General features: G+C 57.0%; 1 protein-coding gene across 2 annotated transcripts in view; it reads left to right on the top strand.

Moving 5' to 3' along the window:
• Positions 1–17,537, top strand: part of SLC6A13 (solute carrier family 6 member 13) — a 35,908-nt gene extending 18,371 nt beyond the window's left edge. For both annotated transcript variants that reach the window (XM_068969848.1, XM_068969847.1), the window contains 11 exons: positions 2,050–2,134; positions 2,705–2,837; positions 4,432–4,566; positions 11,424–11,527; positions 12,267–12,391; positions 13,977–14,089; positions 14,416–14,553; positions 15,250–15,352; positions 15,815–15,915; positions 16,752–16,922; positions 17,203–17,537. In XM_068969848.1, the coding sequence (XP_068825949.1) occupies positions 2,050–2,134; positions 2,705–2,837; positions 4,432–4,566; positions 11,424–11,527; positions 12,267–12,391; positions 13,977–14,089; positions 14,416–14,553; positions 15,250–15,352; positions 15,815–15,915; positions 16,752–16,922; positions 17,203–17,325 (1,331 nt within the window). In that variant the 3' untranslated portion in view covers positions 17,326–17,537. The remainder of the gene's footprint in view (positions 1–2,049; positions 2,135–2,704; positions 2,838–4,431; positions 4,567–11,423; positions 11,528–12,266; positions 12,392–13,976; positions 14,090–14,415; positions 14,554–15,249; positions 15,353–15,814; positions 15,916–16,751; positions 16,923–17,202) is intronic.
• Positions 17,538–17,612: the final 75 nt, after the last annotated feature.

Genomic DNA, 17,612 nt, shown 5'->3' with positions numbered 1-17,612 from the left:
TTGTATATATGTATATATTGTATATAATACATATATAAATATGTATTAAGGCCTAAAAATAGGCCTTTTCAACTCCCAGTTCATCTGGACTGAACCAGGGGATACGCCATTTTATACAGTATCTCAATCATTTATAATAGCAAGTCTCTTGTGGTTCCATTTTAAGACAGGACCCCATAAGGCCATAGAACTCCTGAGTCTAATGAATAGAAAGTAAACATTAAGTTAAAGATAAAATTAAAAGTTACCTAGAGTAGTGCTGTCTAGAAGAACCGCCTGGGGTGATGAACATCCTTGGTTACTCTCTGACCCGGCAGCCACGAGGCCCCCGTTGCTCCCAAACTGTGTGCTGTCTCTCCGGGCCTTCCTTCCTTTGTTCCTCTCTGCCACCACCTCCGTGCCTCTCTGCAATCCTGATGTCCCTCCCTGAGGGTCATTGACCCACTAGGTTCTGCTCAACGTGTCTGCTAGTGCCTGTCCCGGCCCCGGGCCCTGGCATTCACCCGGCTTTTTCTCTGTTGGTTTGGTTTGCGCTTAGTGCTGTGTGCTATATCCTGAGCTCTCAAAACGTATTTGTGGAATGAATCAAGTTTTAAAAAATCTGTTCTGTTCGGATGTTTTCTTTATTGTGTTTTTTCTTCTCCTCTCTTTATTTCCCCTCCCTCTCTCCCTCCCTCCCCCCTCCACCTTTTTTTTTTTTTTTTTTTTGAATAGTTGGCTGTTAGGTCTTTGTTGCTGCTCATGGGCTCTCTAGCTGTGGCCCACAGGCTTAGTTGCTCCTAGGCATGTGGGATCTTAGTTTCCTGTGCTGTGCTTAGTCGCTCAGTCATGTCCAACTCTTTGCGACCCCATGGACTGTAGCCTGTCAGGCTCCTCTTTCCATGGGGATTCTCTAGGCAAGAATACTGGAGTAGGTTGCCATGCCCTCCTCCAGGGGAATCTTCCCAACCCAGGGATGGAATCCAGGTCTCCTGCGTTGCAGGCAGATTCTTTACCAGCTGAGCCACCAGGAAAGCCTAAGAATACTGGAGTGGGTAGCCTATCCCTTTCCAGGGAATCTTCCTGATCCAGGAATCAAACCAGGATCTCCTGCATTGCAGGTGGATTCTTTAGGAGCTGAGTTACCAGGGAAGCCTGACCAGGGACCAGTTCCCCACCCAGGGGAGTCCCCTGCACTGGAAGGTGGATTCTTAACCACTGGACCCCCAGGGCAGTCCTCAGCTCCCAGACCCTCTGCAGGTGGAACTTAACACACTTTGCTGAGCAGGACCCCAGCCCTCACTTCCTCACAGATGGGTGATGACAAGTCATCTCAGAAGATTCGCTTTCTCGCGCTTGGTGGGGAAAATGGTCTCTATCTTAGTATTTCGCAGGATTGTTGTCCTGATAAAACGCATAGAAGGGTGTGAACACTTTGTGAAAGTTTGAAGGCATAGAGGGGTAATTGAGAGCCACTATTTATGGAGCGCCCTGGAGTCTCATTTTCATTTAATCCCCTTATCAGCCCTGCACACGGCTCTTCTCATGTACATTTAGAGCGGAAAGGACTGAGGCTTAGAGAGCCTCTCAGTAAATAACCTGGGGTGTCGGGGGCAGGGAGTGGGGATGGGTAGAGAGTGGGATTCAAGCCAGAGCCTCCTGACCTGTACCCCTGCTCTTAGCCACGACTGCACCACTTCCCTGGATGGCCTCCTGATTGTTCCTCAAAGGTCGTGAGCCCATCCAGGACGGCAGCCCAGAAATATTTGTCTATTTGAAGCAGTGTGCAAAGCATCTTTGCTGATGCTGCCTGGTCTTGCTTTAATTAGAACGTGCAGCCGCGACCCACCCTCCCATCCCACCCCCTACCCCATCTGCCGTGGAGAAGTGGGAAAGGGTGCCATGGGTTTGATGAGGTTATTATGTCTTTCGTGTCTCATTGTGAGACTGTTTTGTTTAGATAACTTCAGCCCAGACACCTTCCTTTCCAGTCTCCTAAAGTTCCCCCACTCTCAGGTCACACTGGCCAGTGATCTTTCTCTTGCTTCCCTGACCCCTGGCCGCCCACAGAGCGCTGCGTGGAGTTCCAGAGGACCAACGGCTCTCTGAATGCGACCGCTGAGAACGCCACCTCTCCCGTCATCGAGTTCTGGGAGTAAGTGAGGCCTTTTCACCCTTCACCCAGTGTGGATGGATTGTCCAGGGCACGGGGGTGAGTTCAAACAGTGGTGACTCTACAGACGGCAAGGGACAAACTTCTGCTTCCTCCTTTGGTGGCCCCACCATCCAAGTGGCTTTTTCCTTTTGCCTGTATCTGTGGTTAATGCCGGACTGTCCTCAGGCCCGGCCTGCCTCTCTTCCCCCAGGGCCACCCCCATGAGTGTCCACCCTCCTCCTTAGCTCCTTGTCAGTTACCTCTACTGCTCCTCCCCCCAAATACTGACATTCACCTAAGACGTGATTCCTAATATCAAAGCATCTTCACAGTCCAGCAGAGAGAATATGTTTGCGTCCCCTTCTCTGGGTTCAGTTGCCTCGGCCTGGCAGAATAAGCTTACCCGGGGAAAGTTTGTCTTTGCCTCCCTGTCTGTCTATCCCCATCTCTGGGCAAAGGTGAGCCTCACAGTCCAGAGTAAAGGAGCCGGTGAGCCTTTTTCAGATCAGAGCGAGAGGCTCAGCTCTGCTGCCTAGGGAGCTGAGGCCGGCAGCTCACCCCTTTCCCCAGGCGGCGGGTCCTGAAGATCTCAGAGGGCATCCAGCACCTGGGGGCCCTGCGCTGGGAGCTGGCCCTGTGCCTCCTGCTTGCCTGGGTCGTCTGCTACTTCTGCATCTGGAAGGGCGTCAAGTCCACGGGCAAGGTCTGTGTCAGAGAGCCCCGGGCCCCTCCCCTCCCGGGACCCTCTGCCCTTGCTGTCGGGCTCAGCCACCCAGGGGTTCCTCAAGTTGTACCTAGTCGGGGATGGGAGGGAATGACCCCCCAAAGATTGCTTGGCGCTCGCTTGCTTGATTCTATGCCTCTCCTGGGCTCAGTCACATGTCCTTCTATTTGGGGAAGTGAAATGGAAGAAAGACAGAGAGGGAAGGGGAGACAGAGAGAGGGAGGAGGACACAGAGAGAGGGAAGGGGACACAGAGAGGGAGGGGAGAGACAGAGAGGGGGAGGGGGAGACATGGAGGGGAGGGGGAGACAGAGAGGGGGAGGGGGAGACAGAGGGAGGGAGGGGGAGACAGAGAGGGGGAGGGGGAGACAGAGGGAGGGAGGGGGAGACAGAGAGGGGGAGGGGGACATAGAGAGAGGGAGGGGGAGACAGAGAGAGGGAGGGGTAGACAGAGAGGGGGAGGGGGAGACAGAGGGAGGGAGGGGGAGACAGAGAGGGGGAGGGGGAGACATGGAGGGGAGGGGGAGACAGAGAGGGGGAGGGGGGACAGAAAGAGGGATGGGTAGACAGAGAGGGGGAGGGGGACATAGAGAGAGGGAGGGGGAGACAGAGAGAGGGAGGGGTAGACAGAGAGGGGGAGGGGGAGACATGGAGGGGAGGGGGAGACAGAGAGGGGGAGGGGGGACAGAAAGAGGGATGGGTAGACAGAGAGGGGGAGGGGGACATAGAGAGAGGGAGGGGGAGACAGAGAGAGGGAGGGGTAGACAGAGAGGGGGAGGGGGAGACAGAGGGAGGGAGGGGGAGACAGAGAGGGGGAGGGGTAGACAGAGAGGGGGAGGGGGAGACAGAGGGAGGGAGGGGGAGACAGAGAGGGGGAGGGGGACATAGAGAGAGGGAGGGGTAGACAGAGAGGGGGAGGGGGAGACAGAGGGAGGGAGGGGGAGACAGAGAGGGGGAGGGGGACACAGAGAGGAAAAGGAGAGGCAGAGCCGGGGAGGGAGGCAGGATCTCGGAACACACCTCGTGTGTGGCACATTGCCCACTGCACACAGTTCATGGCACCCTGCTTCATACAGCAGTGCTTCGGGGCTGTTCATCTTGACACAGTTCTCAGCCACCTGAGGCCCGAGGGAGACGCCCTGCCTGGAGTGTGTCATACAGGGCAGCTCGAGTTATCCCGGACTCTGGCCCCCGAGGCCTCTGACCAGGCTGCCCTCCTAATTGGGCCGCGCAGTCGTGCTAAGCTCGTAAGCTCGGCGAGGACAGGGTCACGTGTGACATAGCTGTCGTCCCCAGTGACCCTGGCCACAGTTCTAAGCCCCTGTTGGGGGCATGCCTAAGTTCATTCAGTCACTCAACAAATATTTGCCGGGGATTGTGCGGGGGGAGCTGGAGGGAGGGAGGCAGGAGGTTGTGGCCAGAGGCAGAGGGCAGACGGGACTGAACAGCTGCAGGATGAGGGGTGAGCGGGAGGGGGAGCAGGCGGGCTCCGTGGCCTCTCCCGTGGGGTCGCAGCTCCCCCAGGCCCTCCCACCCCCTCACGGCTTCCGCGTCTTTCCATCGCCTTGGCCCAGGTGGTGTACTTCACGGCCACCTTCCCTTACCTCATGCTGGTGGTCCTGCTCATTCGAGGGGTGACGCTGCCTGGGGCAGCCCAAGGAATTCAGTTCTACCTGTACCCAAACCTCACGCGTCTCTGGGACCCCCAGGTAAGAAACCGCCGACGACGAGGGCTGCCCCTGTGTTCTGTATGGGCATCTCTGCTCCATCTCCAGCGTCCGCGGTGGGGGATATTTCCACACGTCTGCTGGCAGCTGTGTGTGCTCCCCTGCTAGTTTCACAGCTGCCAGGGAGCCCAGGGGGTGTCCCTCGGGGGCTAAAGGTCCTAAAAGCCCTTCTCCAGGCTCTGCCCTGCCTCACCTCCCACCCCCGCTTGGCACCTCCTTTCACACTGGGCAGCCTCTCTCCCCTGACCCTCCGCCAGCCCTCTGCTTCCCGCTCTCTGCCCACACGGCCCACCCCTGGCCGTGTCCCCGGCCCCGCCTGGAGCCAGCTGGCTGGTGTTGAGTATCCTGCCTGCTGTCTGGAGGGCTGCACCCCGCCTCCCTGTCCCTCCCGGCTCTTCCTTCAGGTCCACCCTCCAGGAGCGGGTGCTTGCTGACCGGGGATTTGGACAGCAAGGCCTGCTGTGAGAAGCCTCTGCCGGCTTCCCGCCTCCTGTTTGCCCACCGTTTTGAAGGGCCTCCCAGGTGGCGCTAGTGGTAAAGAACCCGCCTGTCAATGCAGGAGACTAGGATTACATCCCCAGGTCGGGAAGATCTTCTGAAGGAGGGCACAGCAAACTGCTCCAGCATCCTTGCCTGGAGAGTCCCATGGACAGAGGAGCCTGGCGGGCTACAGTGCATGGGGTCACAAAGAGTCAGACAGGACTGAGCGACTCAGGATGTGCATGCATGCAAAGCCAGGAGGTGCGGAGGTGGAAGAGGCCATGGGCGAGGGAAACCCAGAGCCCTACACACCGGGCTACCCCCTGCCCCCATCCCCCCAGCAAAGGTCACCTCCCAGGAGCCTCCTTTGCTTGGTGGGGAGGGGCCATGTCCCTGAAAGTGTCGCCCAGCTCAGGGCAGACCAGCAACCAGACAGCTTTTCAAACATTTTAATAGTAAAGGCAGGGGCATTGTCTTGCCGAGGGGCAAGGAGGCCAGGAGAGGAGGGAACAGCCCCTCCCCCAGCTCCCTTTGAGGCGGGGACATCCCCACGGAGGCAGTGGCTCCCCTTGTTCCTTGTGCAGAAGTTGGGGTGACTGTTCTCCAGCCTGCCTCCCCCTACTGGATGGACTACAAGCTCTTCCACCCTGGGTCCTGGGGTCGCTGTGGCCCCCAGAAGCAGCCAGACCATTCGAGCCCAGACACTGCCCCAGCCCAGCCAGACCATTCGAGCCCAGACACTGCCCCAGCCCAGCCAGACCATTTGAGCCCAGACACTGCCCCAGCCTCGGCCCTGGGGTTCCTTCACGGCCTCTGGTGGAATGTGAGCGTGCCCTCCCGCACTCGTTTCTGAGACAGATCGAGACAGACGCAGCTGCCTCATCTCCACCTGGGCCCGAGGGTGCAGTCAGACTAGGGAGCCAAACTGTAGAATGGCAGCTGCCGAAGCTAGAAAACCCCAGACGTCATCTGTGCACACTCCTCGCAGCATGGATGAGTAGACGGGGCCCAGGCTCACATGGAAGTAACAGCAGGCTGAGACCCACAGGGGACCCTGCAGTGGGACCAGGCAGCAAGCTGGAGGCGGTGGAGCAGCAGAGCTGGGCAAGGCCTGGGGGGAGAGGAGCCAGGTGTGGGGCTGGCGTGGATCCTTCATGCGGGAGGAGCTGCTGTCGTTCTGGAGCACGGCGTGGACTGGTGGCTGAGCCACAAGGTGTCTTTGCTTGGGGGTCAGGCAGGAAGAAGGAGGGGTGACAGACAGGGAGACGGGCAGATGGAATGAAAGAAGAAAGGGAGACAGGGTCCAGAATCTCTGGTACTGACTGGTGGCTTTTCTGATCAATGCCATGTTCGTGCTGACCAGCTGTGCGTAGCTGACAACTGCTGAGCGCCTGCCACAGCCCTGGCTTCGTTAAGAGGTTCATGTGTACTATTTTAGCTCATCCTCACCATCAACCAGTGAAGTATCCCCACCGTTGTTAGTTGTTATTGTTATTAAGTTGCTCAGTCATGTCTGTGTGTCTGACTCTTTGCGACCCCATGGACTGCAGCACACCAGGCTCCCCTGTCCTTCAACATCTCCCAGAGTTTGTTCAAACTCGTGTCTGTTGAGTCAGTGATGCCATCCAACCATCCTTTCCTCTGTTGTCCCCTTCTCCTTCTGCCTTCAATCTTTCTCAGCATCAGGGTCTTTTCCAATGAGTCAGTTCTTCGCGTCAGGTGGCCAAAGTATTGGAGTTTCAACTTCAGCTCAGTCCTTGCAATGAGTATTCAGGACTCATTTCCTTTAGGATTGACTGGTTCTATCTCCTTGCTGTCCGAGGGACTCTTGAGCGTCTTCTCCAGCACCACATATAACAGCTGGCGGCAAATATGAAGGAGGACCAGAAAGCATGCAGCTCTGAGGGTTAAAAGGCCATAATTCTGCATCTGGCTACTGCAGGGATGAAGACCTCTTTCAGTCTCCTCTCCAGGACACTGTCCTTCCAACCCCGGGCAGAGCTTCAGGCCATGCAGGGAGCCGATGCCCTCAGAGTCCTCCGAGGCCATGGTTTCCAGAGCCAGGCTTGGTCCTGAGCTCGCGAGCAGCCATGTTAGCTGCTGGTCCTGGCCTTCTGCAGGGCGGGATATCCCGGCCAGAGTGCTAATCAAATCCAGTTGGCGTTCCCCAGGAAGTGTGATGGTTCCAACCTGCATTTGGCTGGCACTTGAGAAAGGCGCAAAATTCCTGCAGCACAAAGACCAGAGAGTCTCTGTCTGTCAAGCTCAGTCTGGGAGCAGAAGCCAGGCAGAGACACGACTGGGTTTCTCTGTCTGCCAGGCTGCTGTGCGGTGGGTGGGCTGCCGCCTCTCCCGGGCTCCCCAGCACCGACTCTGTCCACTGGGGAGCAGCCGTGGGGGCCCCGCTGGTGCGTGTGCTGGTCAGGCTCTGTTTATTTCCCTCACCCACCCTGACCCTTTTGGTCTGTCCATTGCACTCTGGTAGATCGGTAAGGACAGGGTCTGGGGACAAGGTGTCCAGAGAACCCTTGTTGGACATCTTAAATCTCTGTATTAAGCTATTCTCGGGAGGGTTTATTTCGGGGGGAGGTTGGAGCCATTAATTAGAACGAGGCTTTTTATTTGATATTGCACATTGAGACCTAGGGAACCTGGAAGGCAAGTTGCTTCTTTAAAATGACAACAACAGCAAATAGCCCACTGTGCTGTGCTGTGCTTAGTCACGCAGTCGTGTCTAATTCTTTGTGACCCTCCAGGCTCCTCTGTCCATGGGGATTCTCCAGGCAAGAATACTGCAGTGGGTTGCCATGCCCTTCTCCAGGGAAATCTTCCAACCCAGGGACTGAACCCAGGTGTCTTGCATTGCAGGTGGATTCTTTACCATCTGAGCCACCAGGGAAGCCCAAGAATACTGGAGTGGGTAGCCCATCCCTTCTCCAGGGAACTTCCCGACCCTGGGATTGAACCAGGGTCTACTGCATTGCAAACGAATTCTCTACCAGCTGAGCTACCAGGGAAGCCCTGAGGTGGGATAGGGAACTAGTGTTTTTTTATGTATTAGGCATTTGACATACACTATTTTATTTTTATTTGTTATTTTACACATTTTATCTGTTAATATACCCCCTTTTTATTTCACTTATTATTACCATTTTCATGATGAGGCTAGTGAGGTTCAGAGAGGTTAAGTGACCCGCCTAAGGTCACACAGCAAGTAAGGAACAGAGTTAGGAAATGAACTCAGTTTGACTCCAAAGCCCAGGCTTTTTCTGTTCCGTAATTGCCTTTCTGAAAATAGTAAATATAATAGTTCTTGGGGTTGGACTCTGGGTTGAAAAACATCTTTCCTGGATCTTCTAGAAATTTCTCTCTTCCCCTGTCCCCTACTCCAAGACCTCTTTTTAACCCACACGTGGCCAAGTTTTTTTCACACCTGTTTTGTCAGGCAGTCTTCTGTGCCAGCCAAGCTCATGAAGCTTTGTTCTGGAAACCAGGGCTCCTGCACCAGGCAGGTGGCAGCTGGGCTGCAGCGGGAACAGAATGGCTTGCTCTGCTGTCCTCCGGCCCTTCCCCACTCCGCCCCCAGCCTGCGTCTCCCCTACCCCAGCAGGCCAGCCCAGAGCAGCTGCAAGCCAACTCACTAGCCAGGGGCCTGTGTCACAGTTGCGGGGCTGACCCCTGCACTCTGAACCCTCAGGCCTTCTGCTTCCTTTTCCTCTGTTCTCATCAACCTCTCCTCCCAGCTCGATCTGCGTGTGTCCCCCGAGGGCGAGGTGAACAGCCGAGTCACAGTTTTCCTTTATTTCTTCTTCCCAAGCCCAAGTTCGAAATACTTCCTAACATTGGGATCTGCCCGTGGGCAACCGTGGGAATGTCTCCGAGGAAACAGAGAGTTTCCCATGTGGACCGTGGGCCCCGCCAGGTGTGGGAGTGGACCTCCAGGGCCCGAGGCTGGGCCAGGTCCTGGATGACCTGCCTGGAGAGACCTCCCGGATTCTTTCTTTTTATTTATTTAATATTTTATTTTGGCTTTGTCAGGTCTGAGTTCCTGGAGGAGGAAATGGCAACCCACTCCAGTATTCTTGCCTGGAGAATCCCATGGATAGAGGAGCCTGGTGGACTACAGTCCGTGGGGTCGCAAAGAGTCGGACATGACTGAGTGACAGAGTGCACAGAGCAAGTCTTAGTTGTAGCACATGGGGTTTCTTTCTACTGCATCACCTGGGCTCTTTCTTTGCAGCACAGACTCTTCAGTTGTGGCCCACAGGCTTAGTTGCTCCAAAGCATGTGAGAACTGGGAATCGAACCTGTATCCCCCCACATTGCCAGGTAGATTCTTAACCACCGGACCACCAGGGAAGTCCCCCCTTATCCTTTCTTTTCAAGCTCAGAGCCTCTTGCCTCACTGACCCACCCCTTAGGCTGCGATAATGAAGGGAGCGGACGAGTGGCCTTCAGACCAGAGACCACTGGGTTTCCTGGAGGACGCTCCTCTCAGTCTCTGGGGCAGTTTCAGAAGAGGAAAGGGTTTGAGACACTGCAAAGGAGGCACCAGACTCCCTGAGGCATGACCTCCACCTGGGGTGTCCACTGAGTTTTGTAGTGCCCACCCTGGTACCCCCCGCTCGGCTTCTCTCATGCCTGCCCTTTCCTTCTCCAGCTTCCGAAATAAATCCCGAGGCCCCCCTCCCCTCTCCCCATCATCATTTCCCCTGAGGTTTAAGGAAGTTTCCCTGAGGTGGTCGACATTGCCTGCTAGCTCTTTTCTGGCCCTGCCCCCTTGGGGGTCTTCCTCTGTGCTTCTTGCTGAGGACCCCCTGCCCCAAGTGGCAGCTCCTGCCTCCCAAATACCCTTGGAGTCCTGATGGGCAGGAGGCACAGATGGTCAGGCACCGCCCCCATCTCTTCACCCTCTTTCCTGTCTCCAGCCCTGCACAAGTGGAAAGAGAGCAGGAGGCCAGAGAGCCGGGGTGGACTCCAGTTCTCAGAGGCTGGAAGGGCGGGATCCCCACTTCTGGGCTATACACTGGGGTTCCCCAGGAGGCTCTGAAACCACACAGGATTCTGGGTTCTGCTCGCCTAGTTCAGGGTCTCAGCTGGGATGCTGGTTGAGGAATGTGTGTTCTGAGGCAGTCAGCTGGCATGGGGTCCCTTGGACCTGTCAGAGCACCAAGGAAAGGGGGCATTTTTGGGGAGTGAGAGCAGGAGCAAGGGAGGTTGAGGGTGGTTGCGGTGGTTAGGGAGGCAGGCGGGGTGGGCAGGGGCTGAGGGGCTGTGGACACGAGCAGCTGAGGCTTTGGTGCCCGTGGGCACGGGAGCCTGATTTTAGTGGAAGGACAGCAGGGACCTGTTTGGGGGCTACTGTGGAGGGTGAGACCAGAAGTGGGGACCCCGCCACCAGCCTGGCGATGTCCGTGGCCGCAGCTCGGTGCTCACGTCCCCTGAAGGCAGGAGGTGCCTGGGGAGGGTCTGTGGCCCTAGGACCCCCACCTCCTGTGGATCCGCGGCCTTGCCGAGCCCCGTTTGCCTTGATCTTCTTTCTCTTTGGGATGTTATTCTAGCTGTGAAATCTAAATCACAGCGTGCACAGGCCGGGCCGGCAGCTGAGATAATAAGAGGGACAGCTGTGCCCTGTGTTTACTGAGCGCCGTCTTCCCCCAGGAGCACACAGCCCCTTCGAGATGACATCTCTTCACCCTCTGGATGTTTTGCGAGCGGAGGATCCCTCCTGTTTTCAGAGGGTTTTGAGGCATGTGGGACACACGGCCGTGAAGACTCGGACGTTGAGGACCCACATCCCCAGAAAGACTGTCCTGGGTTCCTTCCAAACTGGGCACATCATCCGGAGTCTGGGGTGGGAGAAAGTGGGGGCTGAGCCCCAGGCTTTGTTTCCATTACAGCAGCACGGGGCCCAGCCTCACTTGCTGTTTCAGCTTGTTTCTTTTTGGTTTTGTATCTGACTGCCCCGGGCCTTAGTTTCAACATGAAGTTTTTTTGTTTTTTTTTTTTGCGGCATGTGGGATCTAGTTCCCTGAGCAGGGATTGAACCCAGGCGCCCCCCTTCATTGCGAGCAGGGAATCTTAACCACTGGACACCAGGAAAGTTCCCAGGCCTCACTTGGCTCTATGGCACCTGCCCACCAGCCTCCATCGTGGGTCCTTTAGTCCTGATGCCCATGCCATCCCAGTGGTGCCCAAGACACCCCATCTAGAGGCCCAGGAAGTCGAGCCCATTGGGACAGCACGGTCTGGGGGCTCTCTGCCCCGGGTGAGGGCAGGGCTCAGTATCTCCAGCCTGGCTCGGCCGTGGGCCTGTGGGCACCTCGGAGGGGCAGCTTTCTTGCCTTTTCTCTGTGCAGGTGTGGATGGACGCAGGCACCCAGATCTTCTTCTCCTTCGCCATCTGCCTAGGGTGCCTGACGGCCCTGGGCAGCTACAACAAGTATCACAACAACTGCTACAGGTGAGCAGGTGCGGGGCCTGGGCACCTGCCCCTCCAGGTGTGCCAGGTCAGGGGCGATCCCTACACCCCACCTGCCTTCACCCCACTCTCCAATCAATCTGCCAGGGCTGCCAGGTGGTGAGAGGAGCCGGGGGCAGCACGGGCAAGCAATTGCTCCCTGGAGGACGGGATAATTGAGGTTGGCTGGGAAACCCAGCCCTGGGCTCATGTAGAGGGCAGTGGGCACCGGTAGGCAAGCAGATCTGCCCGGGAGTGAGTCACACAAAGCAGCCCAGGCCCGCCTGCTCTGGTCCCTCCCCATGGCTCCTGCGGGCCCACCTGGGTTATGTCAGAGAATTTAAGCCAGTTTAGTATTAGCTAAACAAAATCACATCATGCATTTCAAAATCGAAACTTAGGTGAATAAGGAACATCTGTAGCCTGGGTGCCCCTCTCCCCTCCATTAACGTGTGGGCTGGGCTGAGTCACGAGGGTGGTGTCCCAGGAGGCAGAGGGGTGGGAGAGGGAGGCTGTGTGTCCGTGGGTGAGGTTCAGACCCTGTTACTCGCTTGGGGCCTCACTCTTCCAGGATGACTGTGGGTCAGTCCAAGTCTGAGCCCATGGAATCGGGGCTCAGGACCAGCCCCTTAGGTGTACTCCGCCTGTGCTGGGCAAGCGGTGTCCCTTGGGTTCCCTGGTCCTGGCCAGAGGGGCTGGGAGCCCCGCTGACCGTCTGTTCCCTGCCCCGCCCTGCCCACAGGGACAGCATCGCGCTCTGCTTCCTCAACAGCGGCACCAGCTTCGTGGCCGGGTTTGCCATCTTCTCCATCCTGGGCTTCATGTCCCAAGAGCAAGGGGTGCCCATCTCTGAGGTGGCCGAGTCAGGTGGGTGGTGTTTTCGGGGTTGGGGGGCCCGAGACAGGCGACTCCGTGAGCTTTGTCTGAACCTTCGCCAGCCCACTGGGATTTACAGGCGTTTCTGCTGTCCCCTACACTCTGGGTGACCTTTCAGTGGCTGCATCCTGGAAAGATGTGGGGTGGGCTTAAGCAGCAATTCCAGCTTCAAAGGGCAAACAGGTGTGCAGAGAACATCTTCCTTCCACACCCGCCTCCAGTTCCTCACCGTGGAGGCAACCAGTGTCATCAGGCTCATGGTTTCCCTCCAGAAATGGTTTAGTCTTTTAAGAGAAAAAGAATACACATATGTCTATACGTACACATTCACACACACATACATATTACTGTTTCTGCTTGTTACATCTTGTAACAACCAGTTGCTAAGGTGCGGCATACAGTCCTGCATTCTGCCCTGTCTTGTACCCTTTAAAGTGTGTTTCAGAGGTAAGTTAATTACCGGCACACGGCTTTCCTCCTTTAAGTGCCTGACCCTCACCGCCACCCCCACCCATGCAACACTGCTGTTGCTTTTAAATAAAATCACAGATGGTCCCCTATCTGGGTAAGTGGCCAGCATTTGCCTTGTACACCCTCTAGGCCCATGGACCACCTGCTTGCACCTGTAACAAGATGATTTTGATCATGGGGCTCACAAGCTCCCCCATCACACAAGGTGCCGGGCACCAGATAACTGACATCATGGGTTCTTATTAAGAACGATCGCGTTTCTCTGTTACAAAGCGCTGCCCTGTGCTAGGCGAGGTGCTGAGCGTTTGCGGTGACACATGATGGAGAGTGGTGGGGCGGGGGCGGGCCCTGGCAGCATGGGAAGCAGGCTAGGAGCTGACCGTCGTCCCGGCCCCCGGTCTTGCTCTTCCTTTTAGACAAAATCGGGCGCGGTCAGAGTGTTATGGCCGTAGATGTGCCCTTCCTTTCAAAGGCAGCTCCCTATGGATGAACGGGTGCTGGCATGTGACTCTGTTCTTGCCATCTGAGCCAGCTGAGGGCAACATGAAGTGTTTGAGAGGATGGGGCGGGGCGGGGGGGCACGGTAACATGACACCCAGTGACAGCTCGCTTGTTTTTGGTCAAGAGAAAAGGCAGTGCAGAGGTGCAGAGGTGGCCAGCAGTGCCAGACTCAATCTAGTATTGCCTTACGGTCGCACGAAGGCTCCATGTCCTTCACCTCCCCCACTCTCCCTTTTACACTGGGACAACCAGCTCCACTAACATCTGTGAGCTCTTTTTAAGTATGAAACCTCTGGTTTGAAGCAATAGATCTGGAGAGTGAGCGCTGAGGATTTGGCGGTAAAACTTACAGAAATGTGGGTGAAATAGACCCCTTCCTATTTTTCAAAACCCTTTAAAATGCACCAGCCTTTACGTTCTCCTCCTGCCCCGAGAAAACAGCGGGCGGTACCTTGAAGAGCAGGGATCAGGTCGGGGTCTGGGTGTCTTCTTCTGGGCCAGGACAGTGGTGGGGGTGGCTAGCTTCAGGGCTCCCGCTGTCCTGTGTCCCACACCGGGACACCCGCCTGGGGGTGGCACCGCGTGTCCCTCTCTCCCTGCACAGGCCCTGGCCTGGCCTTCATCGCCTACCCCCGGGCTGTGGTGATGCTGCCCTTCTCGCCCCTCTGGGCCTGCTGCTTCTTCTTCATGGTCGTCCTCCTGGGACTGGACAGCCAGGTATCAAGAGAGATGGCCACTCAGAGCCTGAGAGGCAGTGGTGTGCGTGGGTTGGGGGTGGGGAGCAGCGGGCTTGTTCCCCAACACTGAACCTGATGCCCTGAAGGCCCTTAAAACAGCTGGGGGCTGGGCGTGTGTCAGGCGGCGATGCCCTTCCAGGGACCAAGGGGAGCTTTGGAGGGTAGGTCCAACCCCAACCATGCAGGGGCCGCTCTGGACTGTCAGGAGGCAGGCAGGGCTGCCCCTGGGAGCGATGAGCCAGAGCTGTTTGACGGAGCTTCTCGTGGGGGGGCGCTTGCCCTCCAACTCCTCGCCCTCTCGTCCAGTTCGTGTGCGTGGAAAGCCTGGTGACGGCGTTGGTGGACATGTACCCCCGTGTGTTCCGCAAGAAGAACCGGAGGGAGGTCCTCATTCTGGGGGTGTCTGTCACCTCATTCCTCGTCGGGCTGGTCATGCTCACAGAGGTGAGGGAGTGGGGGCTTGCAGGTGGGTCCTGGGGAGGAGGAGAAGCCAAGGGTGGGGGTCACTGTCCTCCCAGCAGGGGAAGCAGCTGCTGTGATGCCAGGTCTCTGCCGTCTGGGCTTCAGGGCCTGGGGTCTGGTCTTTTCCCAGCCTGGGAAGCACTGAACATCTAGCTCTGGTCATGGCTGAGGGATGCCTTGGCTCCCCAGATGCTGAGAAGTATAGAAAGACTGGATGGGAAAATCAAAAGTGTCTAGGACAGTTGGACTGGGAAAAACTGCATCCAGCAAGACCCCATGAATTCCCAGGCAGCTGACCCAAGTTCCAGGGACAGACTTCAAAGGCAGTAAGGGGAGCCCTGGGGTGGGTGACATTCCGGGTGACATCTCAGGGGAGAAGGCAGGAGATGGAACTCGTAGCCTGAAGGTACCCAGGACGGCCCCTATCTTGACCTTCTGCCAAAAACGCACACTATCGTGGACTCTGTGTCACCCCCTGCTTGTTCTCAGGGCTGAGCTAACAATGGCTGTTTCAGCTCTCTTTCCCGAAACAGTGAGAAGCCCCTATCCTCGTCACATGTCTGCCTAGAGCCTTACAGCTTACCAGCCAGGCTCTCCTGTGATCCTCCTCACCTCCTCTCCACGCCCCGAGGGTGCCCGTCTCCTCCGTAAGGCTCCATCTCTCCCCCTCCCGGGCAGGGCGGCGTGTACGTCTTCCAGCTCTTTGACCACTATGCGGCCAGCGGCATGTGCTTGCTGTTCGTGGCCATCTTCGAGTCCTTCTGCGTGGCGTGGGCCTACGGTGAGTGACTCTCCCCTTGGTCCTGACCCTGGCACTCACCTCTGCCCAGGGCTCTCAGACAAAGGAGACACCACTGCTCACAACCACTTTTCCCTGGCCCAAACTAAAAAAAAAATCTCAAGAATCCGACATGGCCCCCAAGAGGTGGTCTTGTGCACCCTCCTAATGATGGCTGCCCCCGGCCCACCCTGGGGGACCATATCATGTCTTATCCAGAGCTTTTCAGCCTTTAACAACCTCGATCTTCAGAAAATCCCTGCCTTGGCCCAAGCCGAGTTCTGCCTGCTGCTGTTTATGTCTGTGAATTCCAGGCAAGAGTCAGCTCCCAGGGCAATCAGAGAAGACATCCACCGCGTCTTTTCCTGACCGGTCCTTGCCCTTCCTGGTCACTGTGGTCCCTTGTCCCGATGCTTCAGATGCTAGACGGTCCTTTCTCCCCCTCCCTCCTCTCCTTCATGGCAGGAGCCGGGCGCTTCTATGACAATATCGAGGACATGATTGGGTATAGGCCGTGGCCTCTCATCAAATACTGTTGGCTCTTCCTCACACCGGCTGTGTGCACAGTAAGACAAGCTCCGGAGGAGAAACCAGATGAAGGGAGAGAGGCGGTGGTCCAGGAGGGTAATGGGCCCTTACCCTAGAAGGGACTTCTCCGTGGGGACTGAAAATCCTTTAGAGGTTTCATTCATCCTCCTGTTGGGTTCTGCAAAATGCGAGCCAGATAGCTTCTTCCCATTTCACAGAAGTATAAACTGAGGGCCAGGGAAGCTGGCTCAACCTACTCCACAATGTGAGTCTAACGTGGGGCAGATGCCTCGGGCTGCTGAGATGATACTCACTGATAAAGTCCAGTGATGACAATAGCAGTTCTAGAACATTTAGCTTCCTCCTGGGCACAGAGTGCATCACACATTTAATCAGTCCTCACAAGAACCCCATGAAGTTAAGAATTACCGCTGCATTCGCTTCTCAGGTGAAACTGAAGCCCCGGAGGTTAAGCAGTTCACTGGAGCCGGAAGGTGGCCAAGAGTTGGGGCTCAAGCCCAGGCAGCCTGGCTTGGAGTCTGGGCCTGAGCTCCCAAGGACCGCTGCTTTGGCTTTTCCTGGGTCAGCAGTGCCCCTGAACACCCACTGTGCTGATGACAGGCCAGGGGATGGAGGCTCCACTCCTGCGTTCCAGGTGTTCACAGCTGGGCACCAAGTCCCACCTGAGGGCCAACCACGCGTAGAGATGCCCAGGGGCGCGGGGACCCTGCAGAGACAGAGTAGGCACCTTGGAAATACCTCCCCAGGGGTATGGATTTTGAGCAGTCTGTGGATGGAGGCTGGAGGTAGACTGGCCCAGCTGGGTTGGGGACCCATGCTCCCCCAGCCCCGTCTCTCCCACTCTCACCCTCAGGCCACCTTCCTCTTCTCCCTGATCAAGTACACCCCGCTGACCTACAACAAGAAGTACAAATACCCGTGGTGGGGCGATGCCCTCGGCTGGCTCCTGGCCCTCTCCTCCATGGTCTGCATTCCTGCCTGGAGCTGCTACAAACTCAGCACCCTCAAAGGCTCATTCAGAGAGGTAGGGAGATGGAGGGGAGAAAGGGGAGAGGACGAGCTGGTGGCTCGTTCTTGCTGACAGGTGGCAGCCTGCCTAGGTAGAGGGTGGTGCACAGGAGGGCCAGGGGTCCTGACGTGGGCATTGGGAAGGGACAGACGGAGTGCTACCTGTCTCAGAAAGAGACAGGAGGCCACCAAGACGCCGCTGTGGTTACCGGGAGGGCACGCACACAGCAGCGAAGAGGGCTGCTGCCCCCTCATCCCCTGTCTCCAGCTCACGACAGACCCCACTCTGCTCACAGAGAGTTCGCCAGCTCCTGTGCCCAGCCGAGGACCTTCCCCAGGGGCACCGAGAAGGACCCTCCGCCCCGGCCACACCCAGGACATCCCTTCTCATCCTCACCGAGCTGGAGCCTCACCGCTAGAGGCCAGGCCCTGGGTGGTCCAGTGAGCCTGGCTGTGGGCACGATTACGGAAGGAGCAGACAGAAGCAGGCCTCTGTGTTTCTCCAGGCTCCCCGCCCCTGCTTGGGAAGGGGTGGGGGCGGGGCAGGCAGAGACTAGACAAGATAATAGGGGACATTTTAGAACCTGGTTCTGAGCTGGGTGCCAACTTCCCTGCTCCAGGGGTGGCTGGACGGGTGAGAAGGGCCAGGATCAAGGGCAACCCCTTTGAGAGGGGCCTGGGGAGTCTGGGGGAGGGGCGAGAGCTC

Source organism: Capricornis sumatraensis, chromosome 4 (genome assembly GCF_032405125.1).
Source record: "Capricornis sumatraensis isolate serow.1 chromosome 4, serow.2, whole genome shotgun sequence".
NCBI classification, from domain to species: Eukaryota; Metazoa; Chordata; class Mammalia; order Artiodactyla; family Bovidae; genus Capricornis; species Capricornis sumatraensis.
This window is presented reverse-complemented; position numbering and strand designations above follow the sequence as displayed.